This window comes from Strigops habroptila, chromosome 11 (genome assembly GCF_004027225.2).
Source record: "Strigops habroptila isolate Jane chromosome 11, bStrHab1.2.pri, whole genome shotgun sequence".
Lineage (NCBI taxonomy): Eukaryota > Metazoa > Chordata > Aves > Psittaciformes > Psittacidae > Strigops > Strigops habroptila.
The window spans coordinates 33,008,629-33,027,639 of record NC_046360.1 but is presented as its reverse complement, the minus strand read 5'-3'; the positions used below and the strand labels follow the sequence as shown (position 1 = coordinate 33,027,639).

Below are 19,011 nucleotides of genomic sequence, written 5' to 3'. Positions count from 1 at the left end.
AGACCACTGACACTAATAAATAAGGCTGTACTAGCCCAATGTACTTGTACACAGGTACAACTTCAAAGCAGGTCTGCAGTATTTGCCCTGGCATGTGACACCAGTCATAGAAATATTCCTTTTGCTGGTGGCTGAGGGAATTTCATTCTAATGAAAAAAACCTTGTTGCACTTCTACAATTGGTTTAAATTGGTTGAACAAGGTTGTTACCTTGCACTGGTGCTTCCCGAACTGCCTCTTGGTTGTTTGAAACATGGTTTGGAGCAGCGGGTGCTGGGAGAGATGGACACTCCTCTGTCCATTCTAGAGAGGGCAGAGAGGGAAACGTTACTTGTTTCGTGACAGCACTATGGGCTCCTGCATGTACACACGCTGGGAGTGCTGGCTTCAAGCAGAGGAGGTGTGAGAAGCATGGTAAGAGAGGAAACAGAGTCATGGACAGAGGGAATAAAATGAATGAGATATCTAAAAGCCAGTTCTGAAGGAGTCTCCATGTCCAGGTCAACTGATCTGTCTGCTGGGACACACTATCTCACACCCAAACTTGGGACTTGATTTGCTTCTAAGCTGTCTTGACTTTATATGAAATCTGTTCCCCATGGCACTCATGGCATCTACGTAGAAGAGCTGATGTTATGGGAAATGGTGCTGCAAGCGGAACATTGAAGCCTAAATTATTTTCCCCTTTGAAACTGTTGTTAAATAACTTGGTGTGAAAGCTACGAAGGTACCAAAACAAACCAAAATGTCATAGGCCCCTCACTGCTGTTGGGCTGCATTTAAAGGAAATAGAATAAAATAAATAACATAAAAAAAAAAAAAATTAAAAAAAAAAAAAGAAAAAAGGGGACCAAAAAAAAAAGTGTTTTAAAATAATGAAATTAATTCAGCTGTTATAGCTTGATCTCATTCAAATATCTTCTGTTAAGAAGTCACTCATGCAGAGGGCTTTCTCTAGTGCACATGTAAATGCCCACTCCTCGTCCCTTCAATAGCCTACGACTCCCTGTGCAGACTGGAGCACCACCAGCTACAGTGAGTAACTTGATGGAGCAGATTAAAAAGGAAAATATGGGGTTTAATTGCTTCTGGGAAGCCTTTCCAGAAATAAAGAACAAGAAAAGAAAAATGTCTCCCCTTTAACAGGGGTGAAAGCTACTGTGTTTAAGTGGTTATATGGTTCAGATTTTCTCCTTTGCCACATCTTACGTGAAGGGCTTTTGTTACCTTTCCTACGCACATCGTTTTGCCTTTAAACGCTTAAGGCCACTGAGGGAAAAACAAACACATTGGCATTGTGCTGCCAAGGGGAGGGAGGGAATGTTCCCTCCTGAAAACCCTAACCATCACGCCCTTGGTGGTGCCAACCTTCAGCTGGCTGTTGCTGTTGCTCAAGCTGTTTCTTCCTCTTTGCTTCAAGAACTGGGTTTTCATACTGCGTCTTCCGGTTGATGTGGCTGGAGATGAAAGAGAGCAATAAATTAGTAAACCCTTTATGTGACAAGCAGGAATGATGGAAAGGCATGAAACTCCTCTGAGGATAGGAGTAAAGTACCAAACAAATCCAGCAGCAGCGTATGTGGAGTAAGGCTCACCTACTTGTGCCAAAGAGTGTATTTAGGCAAACAAGTGGATTCCAGTATTGATATGATGTATTGAGTAGAAATGGCTAATTCCTTCAAATACATTAAAGTAGTGATCTATCTGTGGAAAATGAGATTACAGCAGAAAAGGTGCTCTGCCTCATTTCATTTTAAAAAACAGGCCTGTATCATCCCTGCTTTAATCAGATTACCAGAGGTACAGTCATTCCCTGGCTCACTGAAGTTACCAAAAAAAACCTCAACAGAAAACCCCAATATTTGGTAGCATCTGGCAGCTATTTCATCAATGCACAGTGTTAACGGGGGTTCTTAAAAATATCTGTGGCAATGCAGAGGCTATGAGCTGAAAAGCTGGGCTCCAAATGGATCAAAATCTATTCAGAATCAACCCCCAGCAAACACCCTCAGTGGAAACGAGCATGTGGTGAAACTTCAACTGTCCCCCTTGAGGGGCCTTTAGGCAGCTTTTGACCCTTAGAGGTTTAGAGCTAAAACTAAGAAGAGAAGGAAAAAAGCAGCAGCCCAGCCCCAAACATGGCAGACAAGCATGCCACGAAGAGGATTAACCATTCCATGAAACCAAATGATGAACACCAGTCGCAGATGCCAGGGTGGTAGAGGCAGGTCTGTGGACTCTCTGCAGCTGAGATGAGATGCTCATCAGCTGTTCAAGAGCAACTTTTCAATAGTGATTTTGCTATAGCAGAGGAGCAGGCAGAAAATTATATTAGCTGAAAGCCCATCTTTCTATCCAAAGCAAGTTTACCATGAAGAACTTGCTATTTATTGACTCTTGTCCCACTTTTTTATATAAAAACATATAATGTCCCATTATTTTTATATTAAAAAAATAAAATCCCTGAACGAACAACCAACCACTTTTTCAAGTAATTACTATAAAAGCACTCTAGATAGTTATGTTCAGAATTTTTTCTGGTAAGGATCAATATTAAATCCCTGGAAACTGTTTAACTAATCAAATAAAAACACACTAATGACTTCTGGAAAAGATTTCCCATTTCAAGGTCTCTTCAGAAAATGAAGGAAAAAGGAGAACTACTTTCAAAATTATATAAACTTTTTCATGATAGAGTTGTTTCTCAATAAAAATTATTATGCAATAATAGAGTGTCTGAATTGGGACAGAGACAAATGGTCAAATTATAACCATTTTGCTAGCTTATAGATGGTAAATAAAATAAATTTATGTCTCAATGCTGTTACTTTCTATTTAATTTCAGCACTATGGAGTGCCACAAAACTAATGGGCATATATATATAAAGTGACAGGAAAAAATGCTGTAAAGACCTCTTGGCATGGCATTTAATAGCCGAAAAATATTCTTGATGTCTTTGGTAAATAAATGTCAAGCCTTAATTACACAGTTTGCTAACCTTGTTTCCCTAGGCACAGATGGCAGGGTCAGAAATGAGCCAAAGCAGACAGAAACTGTATTCTATGTCTATTTTGAGGGCTATCATAAGCCATCCTACTAGACAGGAGTATACACATAATTAAAAATTCATTTTATGGGGTCAGTGATGAAACAAAACTCAGATCCCTGGTTTCCCAAGGGAGCGATCTGACATCTAGATAAAGAAGAAGCTGTTCCAATTCCGGAGAGAGTCCCATTAAACCTGTAATTCTATTCACAGCAACACAGCCTGATACAAGAACCTCTGTTGTGGCTGTTTGGTCACATGGGCTCATCCATTTGAGTGCTTTTTGACTCATAACTGAATTAGCGGCCTGCTCTGCACACTCATATTTTGATCATAGCACTATACCAAGGGGATCAAGCTCAGTTAATTGCATACTTGCTAAGGTTCTCTGGATAAAAGTATTTGGTGAGGTGCTGGAGCTCCTACACGCCCCAACCCCTGGTGTGCTCCTGTCTTCCTTGAGTTCACCCCTGGAGCAAACCCCCCTCCTGCTATTGTGGTCCTGTGTCCCCTGAGCCCATTCCCACACCAGAGCCCACCAGAGGATAGGAATGGTAATGCAAGGCTGCCCTTTCCAAGCCCCTATAGCATCCCCCAGGCTGTAAGAGGGTCTCCTCCTTCTCCTATTTAGTATGAGATGTTACTGACCAAGCACGCAGACTGCTGCAGAGGAAAGCACTTACTCTACATAGTAGACACCATATACAGGATCCTCAATTTTCTCCCAACCAGCAGGCAGCTCTGGAAGTAGAAAAAGCATTACTGAAGCCTCAAATGCATTTTTTTCTGACAGTGTGCAAAACCTAATGGTAGCTCAGAGTCCACTTCAAACACTTTTCAGAACAATCACAGCCTCCTCTTAAAGGCTAGCGTAGCATGGCACCAACATCACTACCCATGCTACCAGCGCTGGGTTAGCAAATCAGTGGGAAGAGGCTCACGCCAGTCAATTTAGATTCGCTTTTTGCATTAAATGAACAAATGATCAATAAAATTCCTTTCTGGGAATGCCTCAAGTACCCTCCTGGTTTCACCACCATGGGCAGAGCTCTGCAGTGAAAGTCAATGCAGGCAACTGGCCAGAGGCGTTTTAACAGCAGTCTATGACAATGGGAGAGATGATGGCAGCAACAGAGACCACTTTCATCTCCTGCACCAGGGCTGAGCCATTTATGCACACCACTGCTCAAAAAAGTGGGGTTTTGACTCTAATCTCAGGGGTTTACACTGCATTGCTCAGCCATGACCCCAACACAAAACTGCGTCTTGAAACAGGACAAGGTGAATTTGACATAAACACCTGGTACATGGAATCCACCCAACTGGTGCTGGCACACAGATGTATTTCACCACACAGCACTTAATGTAAAAACACATATTGCCATAATCACAAGTAACAGAGATTTCATTTTTCAATTAGCATAATTAACAAAAAAACAGTTCTGAAGATTAAATTAACATTTGGAAATGTATCCACTTTTGTTCTTGTTGATTTTCTAGACTGCACATAGTACTTTAACTATAATTAGTGAATGTAATAAAATCACTTCAGCATCCAACTGAGGGTTATTAAAGCTGTATGTATTACTTTAAGAACCTGATCCTTGTCCCACTCATTTAAACACAATGTTCCCGTTGGCTGTGGGTACTGAAATAATCATCCTATTAACAATGCAGAGTGGTGTCTTTGTGCAGTACCGTGAATCAACTTGAAAGAAAGCTCCACCACGCTTGGACTGTGCAAATGTGGTCCCACAGACTCTGCACGTCCACATCAAGAATGACTTAAAAAAGCCACTGTCAGATAACACTATTTCAAATACCCCAAATAATTCTGCAAAATTTAACACTAAATTATCAAGACTGATAGTAAATAATCTATGGGGGTTTTGTTATCAAATGCAGAGATTCGTTTTCATTAATGGCATCAATTATTGGGCGAATACAATCAACGATGGCCCATTAATTAGAATAAACGTAAGGATCTAGTTCTGCATTTATAGTTTTCAACTAGAACGCCATAAGGATAGAGATAGCTCCAGACTGGAGATGAACTGAATCTATACAAACACACATGGATTAATTACTCAGAGTTTATGTTTTTGTTCAGAATTGGCTGGAGATCAGATGAAATCAATTTTCATGGATTTTGCTCCACATGTCCTTTATTTGCAGATATAAGGTAGGTTTTCCATTCTTCTCATTATTTTATTCTTACTGGGTTTAATATCTTTGGATTCCTTGAGACATAAACAATTAAATGCAAGCCAGTGCTAACTCTGGGGCATGAAAATACTCCATAATTTTATCAGCAGATCAATCTGAAACGAACGCTTCAGAAACAGATATTCCTTTACCCCATGCAAGTGCATGTAAGAGGTTAGAAAGCTAGAGCTCAATCTTGAAAGTCTTTTCGCAAAAGGAACTCTCAGGTTTGCAGAGGAGTCCCATAAGTTGAGAACACTGTGGGACCGGCTTAAAGAGTTTCAGTGCAATTAAATGAAGACCTAGCACATAATCAGGAGAAGCAGAAGTTGGGGCAGCCCTTTAATTTGTTGCACTATGGTGAAAGTAAAATGGTAAGGAGACCAAGCTGGGGGCAGAAGAAAAATGAGAAGTGAATGAGAGCAAGGAGAAGGAATGCGCAGATGTCTTAAAATGAGTTTCCCACACTTTTTCGTGCTAAGTATCTTTTGTTATTTTGGACTATAACTTGTTTCCTATTTTTAAAGTTTAAACAGTTTATTTATTTTTTTGCTTTTATTCTGTTCATTGTGCCAAAATCTTTTCAGTTTTATATCTCTGCAGCTTTCCATTTACAGAACACATCTCTGTGTTTTCAGGAGTAATAATAGGGAAAACTGCAGCTTTCAACACATTACTTGTTGATTATGTAGATGCACTTTCTGACTTCTAAAAGCCCCTGCAGCTCTCTAAAGCAAAAGGCAGTATTCTCCATAGCCATGTTGCACAGTCTAGCTTCTTGGCAGCTCAGAGCATTTGTCAGCAGGTAAATTCAATGGACAAATCTCCAATTTTACACTTTTAAGCCTGGGATAAATACATGGATTCCTACTGAGATGCTCTTGTTTCGTATCCTACCTCCTGCCCTACAGAGGGGATGGACTGATCCCTATAAAAGAACTTCTCCAACCACCAGGTATTTCAGTTGCGATATAGTTGCACTATAAAGGAGCTGGAGATGACCTCAGTATACTCAGCTCTTACTGCTCCCTGTGAGGCCAAGAGGATCTGTCCAAGTGTATGTCAAATCCTATTCTAAAGGTTAAATTTTTGTGTCCTTTCATACGAGCTTCTGTTCAACAGAGGTGACCCATTGCTCCATATTCAACAAACCTCTTTGGAAAACAAGAAGTTGTGTAAATGCTCAAATTTTAAATTTCTTACATTTAGAACAGAAAGTGTTGATAAGCTCAGGAGCTAAATATCTGGTGCCAACCAGTTTATACTAACCATGAGTACAGTTAGTGAATAGGCCATATGTTTTCATGCCCTGTCCCTAATGTTGCTGTAACCAGCTGAGCCATTTGAAAATGTCTTTCTTTACACTGTAACATTTGCAAATCTCAACAGTATATCAATGGGCCGTGAGCTTAATAAAGCTTATCTTCATTAAAACAAAGGGAACATCTCATGATGTTCAAGCAGAACACTTGTGTATGTGTCTGCAGAACTGGGGTCAGGCTTATCAAATAATGAGTTCCTCTGCATCTATTTTTTCAGCTCTTCTCTTGCACTACATCCTGATATCAGACTGAAAGAACGCAACATTTCCATTTCATTATTGCCTCTAAATTTGCTTTTTAAAAACCTCTGTCTTATTAAGTCATCCTTTGTGAAGACCTTCATGACAAATCTTTCAGGTTGTTGGTGTGCATCCACCTGCTTCTGATGTTACTTGGTCTGCTGCTTATTCATATGAGCTGTGCATAATGCTAATGTACCATGAAAATGACTATATTCTTCTTTACATTGTCATTTTTTTCAAATTCTTGCACCGAAAGAACTTAGGCCTCCAGCATTATTCCAGGCATATTATCCAAAAGAACATTTCCTGGATTAGTGTTACAAGTCCACCCAATAGCTGCTGGCCGCTGATGCTGTATCAATCACACAGAAGCCTGAAGCAGAATACACTTACTCGCAAGTCATTACAGAAACCAGAGGTTAATTCTCTGGTAATACAATCCTCCAGTATGCAGAACTATAAACTGTAAATATAGTCCTTTTTTAAAAGCAATAATAGGCTGAGTGGAAATAAAATACTATGCAACCTCTTCTGCCTTTCAGCTTTCCAAGTGCACCAGAGCATAGCTGAACAGAAATAACAACTGCCTCTACCATCAGTACAAACAGAATGAGCACCGCTGAGATTAGATATCAAGACAGCATTCTCCACAAAAAGATGCAGCAAATAGAAGAGCACCACATCATTGAAAATGATCTGTTTATAAAATCACCTACTGAGGCAAAATTTTCAGCTGTTTCATTCACAAGCTCAGCAGAAGCATCCTATGTAATACTTAAACTTTCTAAATCACACTTTGCTGCTCTTGCCTGGGAAATGTTTGTGGCCACCATAAAAAGGCATCATTAACTACTTGATTTCTATGCTAGCATCTATAAGCTTTTTCCTGGAGCCTTTGATGCCAATGGAAAAGCCTCTGACTTCTGCGGGGTCCAGGAAGAAGCAACCTCGGACAAACTTTGGAAGATTAAGGCCCTCCAGCTTTCTTCAGACTCTGAATCAATAAGAAAACCACTGCAGATCTGAAGCTAGGGGAAGATTAATGCTTTGTGTGGTAGGGGAGTTTTGCTGATAAATTAGGCTTGTTGAAATAAAAAAAACTGAAAAATGCAAAATGATACAAAGGAGAAAGTAAGTAATTAAAGGCTTAAAACAGTGCAGTTGGGGTCAAACATCAAAACGAAAGATGGATGATTTACCTAATTCACTGTCCAGTTCCTCCGTGTGTACCCCTTCTTCTCCAGGGGAAGAGCAGTAAATGAGACAGAAAAAATTAAAAGCAAATTTCAGATAACTTCAGCACCAAGCAAAAAAATCCCTACAGCAAACAGCAGAACCGGCACTCATTTTCTACAGCCCAAGCCCAAGCTTTTCATTTATTGCCCTTTAGTGATCAGAACATTGATGGATCTGGTGTAAATAATGAAAGAACTGATTTTGCATTCTCAAAATATCTGTATCAGTTGACTATTTCCATGCCACAGTTTGATATGGCAAAGTAATACATATGTGGTTTCCTCACTGTAGTGAAGCTTCTCCCTCAGATCTGTACTGTCCGACCTTCACCCTTCACAATCCGTTCTGTAGACACATGGATCTATCAGAAGGCCAGGCCTGAATACTAATGAAGAAATCTGAGAGGAAAACCTTGCATCTAAATAAGAACTAATGTAGCAAGGTTTTAAAGAAAGTACCTAAATTTATGTGCATACAAGGTCCAATTGACTTCAGTGTAACTATTCCGATGATTTAAGATAGGCATGAAGCAAAGCTCCGTGTTTAACTGGAGGCACAGGCTCACACCAAAGTCCAGATGCACTGGTGAAGCATATACAGGAATGTGGAAGTTTTAGCAGGACACCTGGGACAAAGATCACATAATTTTTCAAAGACACAAAGCCATCAATATTCACTGTTGCTCCATTTATCATTATCTGCTCCATATTCATAAGTTAACAGTGACACAGATGATTAAAGTATTGCTTAGCCTATAAATAATAATAATGCAGTCTGAAAATGAAAGATGGTGACAAAACAAGAACAAAGATGGTAAAAACAATTTTGGACCTAATACAGAAAAGTATAAGCCACATAAATGAATGATAGACGCAAATAGAAGATGCAGTGCCACAGCATTGCTTCTGAAAATTTGGACACCTAAAAAAACCACTTCCATGTCCTGTTTGCAATATCTTCTACCAAAACAGTTGTTTAGGGCTGTTAGTGTGAAATTTGAATTACAATTTCCTTTAATAGCCTAAACAACTAGAAAGGACCAAAGACTTGTTAGGGACACGTATCCTGATGAAGAAAAACACACAAGGCAGCTGCACCCAAACAAATCTGAAACAATATCTAACATTCATAGAAAACACAAACAGCATAGGATCAAGCCTAGAAGCTCACACACACCCCAAACAAAACAGAGGAGGACTCCCACAGACATCAGTGGAAATACACCCAACAGTGACCCTTGCCAAAAATGACAGCTTCTATGATGCAGTAAAAATAACCTCTCTTCTTTGTGCTCACATTTTCTGAAGTATAATCATTCTTATGTGTAAAGCAAGAACAGAGCAGCCAGGTAAAAGTGCAGGGCACTACTATACCTATGAAGCAACTGGTTTAAATACTGAATGTTGAAAATATTGATTAATGAGCAACTTAGCAAATGAAGTGGTGTGGGGGAAGATGAAATTCACTGATTTTAAGGACCTGATAAACAAAAATGCCACTACTCTGCAAAACTATGAACTGAATTAAATATGAAAATACCAGCTGTATGTTTCTGATCCCAATAAAATTCATTATTTCAATGTTTGTTTGATAATTGGTAAAGACGACAAGCGAAACTTCCCTTCTGCGAGGAGACTTGAAAGTGTTTGACAGAGGAGCTACCGCTTGCTCCTTGCCCTGGCTGGGGGCACAGCATGGGGCATGCTGACCCGCAGCAGCATGTGCTGCTTGTTGGCATCGCTGGGGCTATCAGCATAGTGGGAGTCTTGCTGGTGGAGAAAGCCAGGAGAGAAGTTGTGCTTCAGGAAAAATACCCGCTGAAAGAGGAAAGCTTATGCTGAGACTTGTCAACCTCCTCTTTAAACTGCCAGCAATGCTTACTGCAAGGAGGAGGGAGCTTTGCCTGCATATGCTGTTATTTAATTTTGCTCCAGTTCTGATTACCCACTGACATATCCATTTTTAGGCACAGAGCAAGGCCTTCATTAACCCAGCTCTCTCCACTTGCTCCTTGACAGACGATGCCAGTTGCTACGAATCTGAAGCAGGAGTCAGCTCAGTGTGCTGGGTGTTTGCCTGGGTTTTGCACATCCTTCTGGTTTGGGGGTACACTGCACCATGCACTAGGACTTGGGTGACCTGCTTCATCACAGCAGCAAAGACTGCAGAGGCAAATGTTCACATCCTGCAAAATCTCACATGTGAAAAGAAGCAGAGGATGAAAAACTGTACGTGCAAAAATAGTAACAGCAGTTCTGGAGGCCAGATTTGAACCTAAGTCAAAAGGGATTTAGCTGATTCTTTTCCAAAATAAAATCATAATTCTTGTTGAGCTGACTCACATGGATTAGGTTAATCATATTATGAAAACTAATTTTATAAGGACATCACCAGCAGTGACAAAGTAAACCCTTCCATTTTTAAGATATGTCTACCATCATGGCATTGTGTTAGCCAAGATTATGCCTTAGAATACGTCACCTTTCCTGGTCAGAGACCAAAATTTCCACACATTTTCCAAACACTTAAGTTATTTTCATCATGATGAATTCCCTTTTTCTTCCAGCATCTCCTAAAGGATGCAGGGAAAGCACCTCCTTTAACAGTCCTGCATTTGGCTGCTCTAAATGGGACAGTGGCTTGCATTTCCAACATCTCAAGGAATACAAAATCATATCAGTGTAAATTTTCATTGCCAAAAATCTACATCTTCAAATGGAATTCATTTTCAGCAATCATAACGCTAAGTGGACTGTCAGAATTCAGCAGCAGAAGTGAAGCAATTGAGTTATTTCTGCTCAAAAACAACAACATAACTCTTCCAATTCATGTAAAGCAGGTAGTTGAAGCACAACACAATAGAGCATGCAGAGACTCAGTCACTTTCCTCCTACACAGCGATCCAAGGAGCAAACATGTTAGAAAGCTTTGAGTCTTGTTCAGCATCAGTGACTATTCAAATGCCTTTGCAAAAACAGCCTCTTACTTGTAGCACCTCTTTGATTTTTACTAAACGATCTACCACCTCAATGGCTATTTTATATACACAGACAGTGATTTTACAACAACATAATGGACATTATCTCTATGCACTTACCCATAAGTCTTTTTTTTTTAAAAAAAGTATCTCTGAACACAGGTTATTGTAAAGGGGAAAAAGGAAGAAAGCCACCTAGAAATGGACCAAATACATTAGTATTTCACTATTTTCAGTCTCTTACCATCATCTTCACATTCTTCTAGAGGCTTCTGCTGTTTGTTCAGGCACCGTGGATCTAGCCAAGATGTTGTTTTTGTGTTATGGCTGGAAACCAAAAATGGAAATATGACCTTTGTTAAGATTACAGAGCTGAAGTATCAGTGACATAAAAGTATATATCCTCTTTATTATTCAACAGGCCTGAAGGCATACTTCTGCTTCAGAAGAAACAGCATTACAATTTGATGCTTTGCAAACTAGTCGACCAAATCACAAGAATCTTGACATTGAAAACACAAAGGTGAAAAGTGAAAATACACAGATCAGCATTCCTAACTGGAAGGATGCACATGGAAGCTGCAATATTAGAATATTAATTTCCAAACTTTTGGTGGTTTGTTTCGTAATTCCGGGAGCTGTCTCTGAGCCATTTGCCCTCCTGACGTTTCCCTTCTTCTCTAATCCATGCAGTGATCTTCCTATGAAAGATCTTCCACATTTGTTTAGATTTGACCCAAGCATTAATCAGAAACATAATTTCCAGTGAAAACTTCTTAATTACACTAATAAAAATGTTCTGTCAAAGCCTTTGATGGAAGTTGAACAGCCTTACTTTCAACTCTTCCTTTCTACAAGCCCCTTGACAGTATTGTGATGCCAGTCCCAGCAGTGAAGGCTGCATAGTAAACAGGCTTAAAATACATGTTTCTAGAAACTATTTTCTCCCATCATTTCGCTTGCATACACAGACAATCTTGTAACATAATGCCTCTTCTACAACCTGATATCATTGTAGACATAACCTGCAAAGATATCCCTCCAGTCCCTGAGGTATCATTTATCTAGCTTAGCCTTTAACACTGCTTAACAGTTTTAAGTTTCAATACCGTAGTAATGCTATTTACTTCTCCTTCAAGGTCTCAGAGAGGTTTACAAACTTAACCTTAGCCTCACAACAGTCTCATGATGCTGGAAATGCTGTAATGAGGACTATGATCCCTGAGGAACTAACAGCCAACCAGAAAACTTGTATTTTACTGCAAGAAGAGGGGACTGCCCTGCTCCTAGGATCCAAGTGTGTAAATAAAAGGTTCCTGGTTTACGTGCCCTACTACTCAGCCCTCCTTGAGGCAGGATGAGCCAATGTGTTTAATTCTTTTGCATGCTTCAGAGCAATTAATTGCCAACTAGAAAAGTGAATGGCAGAATTCAGCAAGTCAAGCAGAACCAAGGGGTTCTGCCAACTTATACATTAGAAAGTCTGTAGTCTAGCTGAGAAAGAGGATGGTGGGAGGAGAACAATAGAATATTTGCATATTTCTTGCAACTTTGCCTTGCTAACCAAAGGCCCTCAACCGTGTGGTTTGCTGAAACACAGAAAATTTAGCTAGACACCTTTCATTTCAAACACTCAGAGGGACAGGATTGTGTTAGACCCATTAACATGCCTAGATCTACATGCAGGGTAATGAGGGACTGGGATACTTTGGGTAATGAAAATCCCAATTAAAGCAGCAGAGAAACATCTCAGGAGCCAAATTGCTTCAGCTACAAGCCATTGAGATCGGTTATCCAACATACAGCTCTGGCCCCACAGGACCTGTGCTGGTTCTGTGCAAGCAGCTCAGATGTTCCCATACTGTTCCCTTCATCACCCTGACTTGATAACCCAAAGTGCTCTAGTGACAGCAGAGACATCTGAGCCAGCTTGGGTCCACACAGCCTATTAGCTTGTTCTCTTAATTTAATACAAATCAAACTAAATAGTTTCTAGGCTCAGGATGTCTTTAGAATGAGCAGAACTGCAGTCATTCAGTGCTGCATCCACACTGACACAAAACCCTTCTCAAAAACACCACTTCTGCGTATGCATCCTCAAAATGGTCAATCTGCGCTGCAGGGAAGGAAGCAGCTTGTGAGCTACCAGATTTTCATGTCAGACAGACAGTTGTGTATGTAGGCTACGTTCTTCCACCACACATATGGTTCTCCTGCAAAAGGTCTAACTAATTATTTAAGGTGCTAGTCTTGCATGGATAAGAGAACACACACGCATGAAGGATATAGCAGCTATGAAGATGGGTTTGGGGGAGATTGCTGTCAGCAGCAGCTGAACCCTTGGCTGAAGCATGACAACAGGGGCATACGTAGGTACAAAAAGGGGAGCAACCGGCTGCTTGGGCAGCATTTAGTGCTCATCATCCATCCTCCTTCAGAGAAGAAAACGGCAGGCTGGATAGACTATTACTCAGGTTGTTTTATATACATTAAAGCCAGAAAGTATGTCGTAGAATGAGGCACCCTGAGGAATAACGAGGGGCAGAATACCGTGTTTGGGATAATGAGCACATTTCAGTTTCACCTGATAGGCAGCTGAGGAGAATTTGTGTTGTGCCTTCTAGACTTTGGCTTGCATTAGGGGGTTGGTGGAGCCTCTTCAGGTAATTGAGAATACCCTGGAAAATGGCCTTTTTTACAGCAGCCCTCTCCCAGCTGATGAAGAGCATCTTCAGTGTTCTTCATGCCCCCCAGCTCCTCAGACCTTCTCTGATGTGTTCCCCTGCCATTGAAGCCAAGGGAAGACCTGCTCTGATGAACCTTTCTTTGGCCCTGTCCAAAAGTCTCCTCTCCTGATGATGGAGCAGAACTGCTCCCCTTAGTGCCCTTATCCAGCATAATTCGCTGGAGTGCCAGAAGGAGCATTAGCAGAGGAAGTTCTTCTGTACTAACTGGCTCCTGGTACACAGACAGAGGGTCTCAGTTCCCAAGACCGCATTAAATGGGTCATCAAATCCGAAATCAATTCCTCACCCTCCTCCTCTACTTAGGCAGCCAAGGACTTGAGTTTCAAAAGCTAATTGAATTTTAATGTCTAGCTAAACTCTGTGCAAGAAATCTCTTCCACTAACAGGTCCCATTTTATAAGTTACTCCTATCTCAATAAATCTAGACAAGTATAATTAGAGACTATTATTTATGGCATGAAAAAATCAATATCATCATAGAGCTGCTGACAGCACTCAGCTCTTCAGCAAAGACTGCAGAGCATGAGGTATTTCTTATCCAAACTTCCTGTGCCTACTCTGCACTGAGCTATTCCTTCTGCAAACTGCTGGAGCATGTTAACATGCTTGGCCCATTTGCTCTGATGAGAGGACAACACACAAAGTCCATTCCCCAGCTCTGCTTCATGTGACCTGAGAAATTCTCTCTGCTGCATTATGCACAGAGGCAGGCTCCAGAAATGAAGTCTCAACTCTTTCAATTAGGAGCTTTCATTCCACCCGTGAAAACAACTGGCCCATATTTTACAAGTGTCTGTTGCTTTTGTAACCACCCTCATAAAACAAGCAATTCCCCCTGTCTTTGAACTCAGGAGTAATTTGGATGTTAATCCAATCAGGAAATGCAAAACCCCTTCAGAAGCAGTAAAGAACTTAGAGCTCTGCAACATAACCGTATACACTAAATATTTAATACACACACAAAATGCATCCATGGAGATATACTCATGCCCAGAGAGAGAGGGAGAGAGATGGAATTAGAACAATAAAAATGTGCTTTACTCTATAAAATAGACTTCTCCATTCTCGGTGTAGGCCATCTCCCAGTTTTCCGGCAGAGGACCTAGGTTATCCTCAGCAGAAGGAGGTAGGTATTGAGGGAGGTTCTGAGATGGTTCCGTGGTGGGAACGTTGGTGTGGCTATCAATCACAGACGGTGGGGCTGTCTCTCTTACAATATGCGGATTATGCTCGTCTTGGTCACCAGACGCTGCTGTAGAATAAACAAGCACAAATAAAATTGCAAAAAATCAGTCTTCTCCTCCTCCCATTTGCTTCTCTGGGTTTATCCTTATGGTTTTCCCCTCCTTGCTTTTTAATTCATAACACAGAGCAACAGATGAACCGAGGGCACAGCCTTTGCAGTCTTTTTGCCAGCAGGGATGAGCTTGCTTTGCCCACACACACTCTGCCAGCCAGACCCTCGCCAGCACAAATCAGAAGCTGTGATCAGCTACTGTGTTCGCTTTAATAGGCACCAAAGTCTTCCAAGCGGTCTGAGGCCAGGCCTCACTGATGTGGAGGAGTTCAATGGGCTTCTGAGCAGGCTTACAGGTTCACTCCCGCAGTGCCAATTGTGGGACAGGGATTAGGAGAATAAAATTTCCTCTTTGAAGAATGATCAAAAGGAGAGGTTTTTACAAGTGCAGAAGGTAGCCAGAAGCTCAGAATCAACAAGCTAATGGTGAATGTCCTTAGTGCAGGGAATCTTTTTTAAATTAAAAATTAAAATGAATGCCAGGACTACACCATGTGTCCACATGTTTGCTGCTCACTAGCGCCTGATCTCGCCGTCTGAAAAGATTTATGTCACAGCTCATCACCGTATCCTTTCAGTCACAGTCACTGAGGAGTATTTTACAGTGTATCTGGCCCTTCTCCCTCTAAGGAAACATTCCTGATGCTTATATCTGTGCAGTTTTGAGCTGTATCCTTGAAATGGTGCTGCTCATTCCCTCCACCCCTAATCGCAGTAAATGGTCTCCAAAAACCAGGTCTGTGCCCCTAATTCCATCACAGAGAAGTTTTGGCAATAACAGGCAAATTCTAAAACTACCTCTGTGGGTACCGAAAGGATTTTCTATGTTTGGATTTTGACGGTGCTGATGAAAATTTATGGCAGTACTTCCAAATCACCTGAGACCAGCAGCCTCCGGTACCTGCAGCAGGCAACACACTGAGCAAAACACAGAGAGATCAGTGTCACGCTCAGCCTCAAGCAAGTGGGACTGAAAAGGCTTCACAGCCAAGACCTTGCCTCCGCTCTCCAGACCAGAGACCACTGACCTCCTCAACTCACAGCCTTGGTTTTTGGGGGTTGTTAACTGCAGCTCCTGCACTACTGTAGTCTGTGTGCTGTCATTGCAAAAAGACAAGACACTGAAAATAATAAACAAGGAGAAGTGGGGGGAAAAAAGATCTAGACTATATCAATACCCTCAGCTGCCTGCTTTCGAGCCTTCCTGGTGTTCGATATTTTTAGGTAGAAGATGACAAGATAAAGAAGCATGAATGAATCATCGTCAGCTTAAGATTGAGAGCATAAACATGCCAAAGTTTGAAAAACACAAGTCACCAAGAGGTCTTCTAAGGAAGCAGGAGCATTTTAATACGGCTAGCACGCTATCGTGTGAATTAAGCATAAGGAATCACTTTGATATATGAGACTTTTTTTTGATTTTGTGCCCATTTAATGGAGGCAAAGGGCCAGAGTGTGATAACGCTGTGGCAAATGAGCTGCATCTTTCAGTATTTCATCTTGTGAAGGAAAACAGAAAGAGAAATGATGCTCGAGTTAGTTCAGTGGCACCAAATTGAGATGGGCAGCAAGAAGGTCAAACAGAATCTCCCACCAGCTTCCTTCCAAAATCAGATCCTGTGACAAGGGCTGAGGTTGCTGCCATGACACAACATGTGAGAAAATACCGTCAGCACAAAACTTTGTAAAAGAGTTGGTGAACAGAGACACAAACTCCAGCCTGGGAGGGATTAGACCAGCCAGGAATGATTGGGTTGGAAATACGTATGTATGTAACAGGTATCAGCCAAACAGAGCACAACCCTCAAAGCCATTTGACAGTTTGGTCAGAAAGGGCCAAAACTAAATCTCAGCCTAAATCCTTTTAAAGCTCTGTGCCGATATTAGAACTTTGGCAGGTAGCAACCAGCATGACAGCTAACTATGACCCATTAGAGGCTGGGAAGGAAAACTATCATGGTAGTAGGAACTGAGAGAAGGAAAAAGGACCTAGTGCCAGTGATGGTGGGTACCCACAGCAAGCAGCTGTGAAAGGCTCAAAGGGGTGGATAAAGCTGTTTGCTAAGTACCTGCCTCAAAGGGAGCTAGGAAGATGAATTCAGTTCTTGAAACTGAGCTGAGGAAATGATGCTCTAAGCACTAACAAACACTAGGATTGCAGACATGGGGAACAGATCTTGCTCCTCAGAGCTAAACAAACTTCAAGTTGATATCTCTGGAAACTCAACTGATCTCCAACAGTATTTTGCTCTGAATCTGCCTGCACAGCACTTGACTTTAAACTGTGAAAGTTTCCAGTGATCTTTCAGCCAGTGCTCAATGGTAGCCACAGTGGGACTCAGATCTGTGTTCAGCAGGACACAGGGCCTTCACCTGAAGCTTGCACCCACGCTACAGACCTCATTCCTGCAGCAAGCAACCCCCAGTTTGCTGAAAGGTACCTTGGAGAACAGGACCTAGTAATTGTATGTGACCAGGTATCTCTAGATGCAAGAAAGGGGAAAGGATAGCAACGTATTTAGGAAGGAGCAATATTAATTTCAAATTTAATCCTGGTTGAGTCATTTCATACTGTTTGTCAGCCATAGCTCAACTCATCCTTGAACTTTCTGTAACTAATGGATTTGAGCTTTTCCCCAGTTTTTTCTCATCCAGCTCAAGCCCACAAGGCATTTTTAGAAGACATTACTGTGCAGGTGATTGTCCATATGTGGACATCTGCCATTCAGGTGTTGTTGGCTGGGATTGACAGCTTTGCAGGAAACCCATTAAAAACCAAACCCTCCAAAAATCCCTCTCCAAAACCCTTCCCCATGTATCCTAACTGATGGACCATGATATTTTCACTTTACCTGTGAAGCTACTGCTCATTTCAGGTACATCATCCTCTTCCTCATTCTCTGTATGCACTATGCCAGCATTTTGCATATCATTGTAAGACTTGGTTCGCTTTGGAGTCGACTGCTTGGAGCCAGACTGTAGGTTTTGCAAAGCATCGGTGGAAGTCACTTTCCCACTGAGGGGCTGGCTGGGAGGCTTGGGCGTTCCATAATAGTTACCTAGGCAATAGAAACACATTTGCATCTTCAAAAGGGAGCAGTTTATAGCAGCAAGATTTCTACTTCATTTTATTTTCAGTTCCATTAAAATCTGTCTTTCCCCCCAAGTAAGGAAATAAATAACACATGCCATTCCCATTTTGGGGGGCACATATTTCATCTCAAGAGCAGACATGGAAATATTTCTTGCCTTTTAAGTTACTCTTGTTGAATCTAAAAGGAGAAGCAATGGTTGCATTGTTTAGGTGCACTGAGCGTACAAGGGCTAAAACAAAAGGCAGTCATGGTGAATAGCAAAACTTCATCTTGTTACATCTGAATTTCAATTAGTAGCCTCTTTACATGTGTGCACCCACACAATGATGTGGCAGATCTGGAGTGAGCCCTGCAGCAAATAAAAAATTCATGGCTGCTATCACCCAAAGAAGAGATGAAAGGCTCAGTGGCCTGCTTTAATACACAGGTTCTTTTAGGGCAGATGTTGCATTTAAAAAGAAAAACCTATTCTCTCTCTAAAAGAAAACTTTGTCAAAGGAGTGAAAGGGAAAGACACGACATAGCATTGCTTTCTTCAAAGAGGAAACTCTGCAGTTGAGTCAACCTGGGTAGAAGTGAACAAGCAGACCTTAGACCAAAACTCAAAGGGACAAAGATACACCCACAGTTACACAAATCTCAGCAGCTGTCACCAGATGTGATGGAAACAGTGCAAAGTGCTTGGGATGTTTCACTGTCAGTTTAAGTGATCATGGAAGAAACACAGAATAAGCACAGGTTCACCGATACAAGAACACTGTTTAACATCTTTGTTGGTGACATGGACAGTGAGATTGAGTGCACCCTCAAGTTTGTTGACAACACCAATCTGTATGGTGCTGA

The 19,011-nt window shown here is 41.3% G+C and overlaps 1 protein-coding gene across 27 annotated transcripts in view; it reads right to left on the bottom strand.

The window, feature by feature from the left end:
* Positions 1 to 19,011, bottom strand: part of MAGI1 (membrane associated guanylate kinase, WW and PDZ domain containing 1) — a 340,411-nt gene that overhangs the window by 58,419 nt on the left and 262,981 nt on the right. For 12 of the 27 annotated variants that reach the window (XM_030501199.1, XM_030501183.1, XM_030501186.1 and 9 more), the window contains 7 exons: positions 17,926 to 18,132; positions 14,818 to 15,028; positions 11,274 to 11,356; positions 8,016 to 8,054; positions 3,731 to 3,788; positions 1,369 to 1,457; positions 211 to 303 (listed from right to left, as the gene is read on the bottom strand). In XM_030501199.1, the coding sequence (XP_030357059.1) occupies positions 211 to 303; positions 1,369 to 1,457; positions 3,731 to 3,788; positions 8,016 to 8,054; positions 11,274 to 11,356; positions 14,818 to 15,028; positions 17,926 to 18,132 (780 nt within the window). The remainder of the gene's footprint in view (positions 1 to 210; positions 304 to 1,368; positions 1,458 to 3,730; positions 3,789 to 8,015; positions 8,055 to 11,273; positions 11,357 to 14,817; positions 15,029 to 17,925; positions 18,133 to 19,011) is intronic. The other 15 variants (XM_030501185.1, XM_030501211.1, XM_030501208.1 and 12 more) reach the window with 5 other exon arrangements.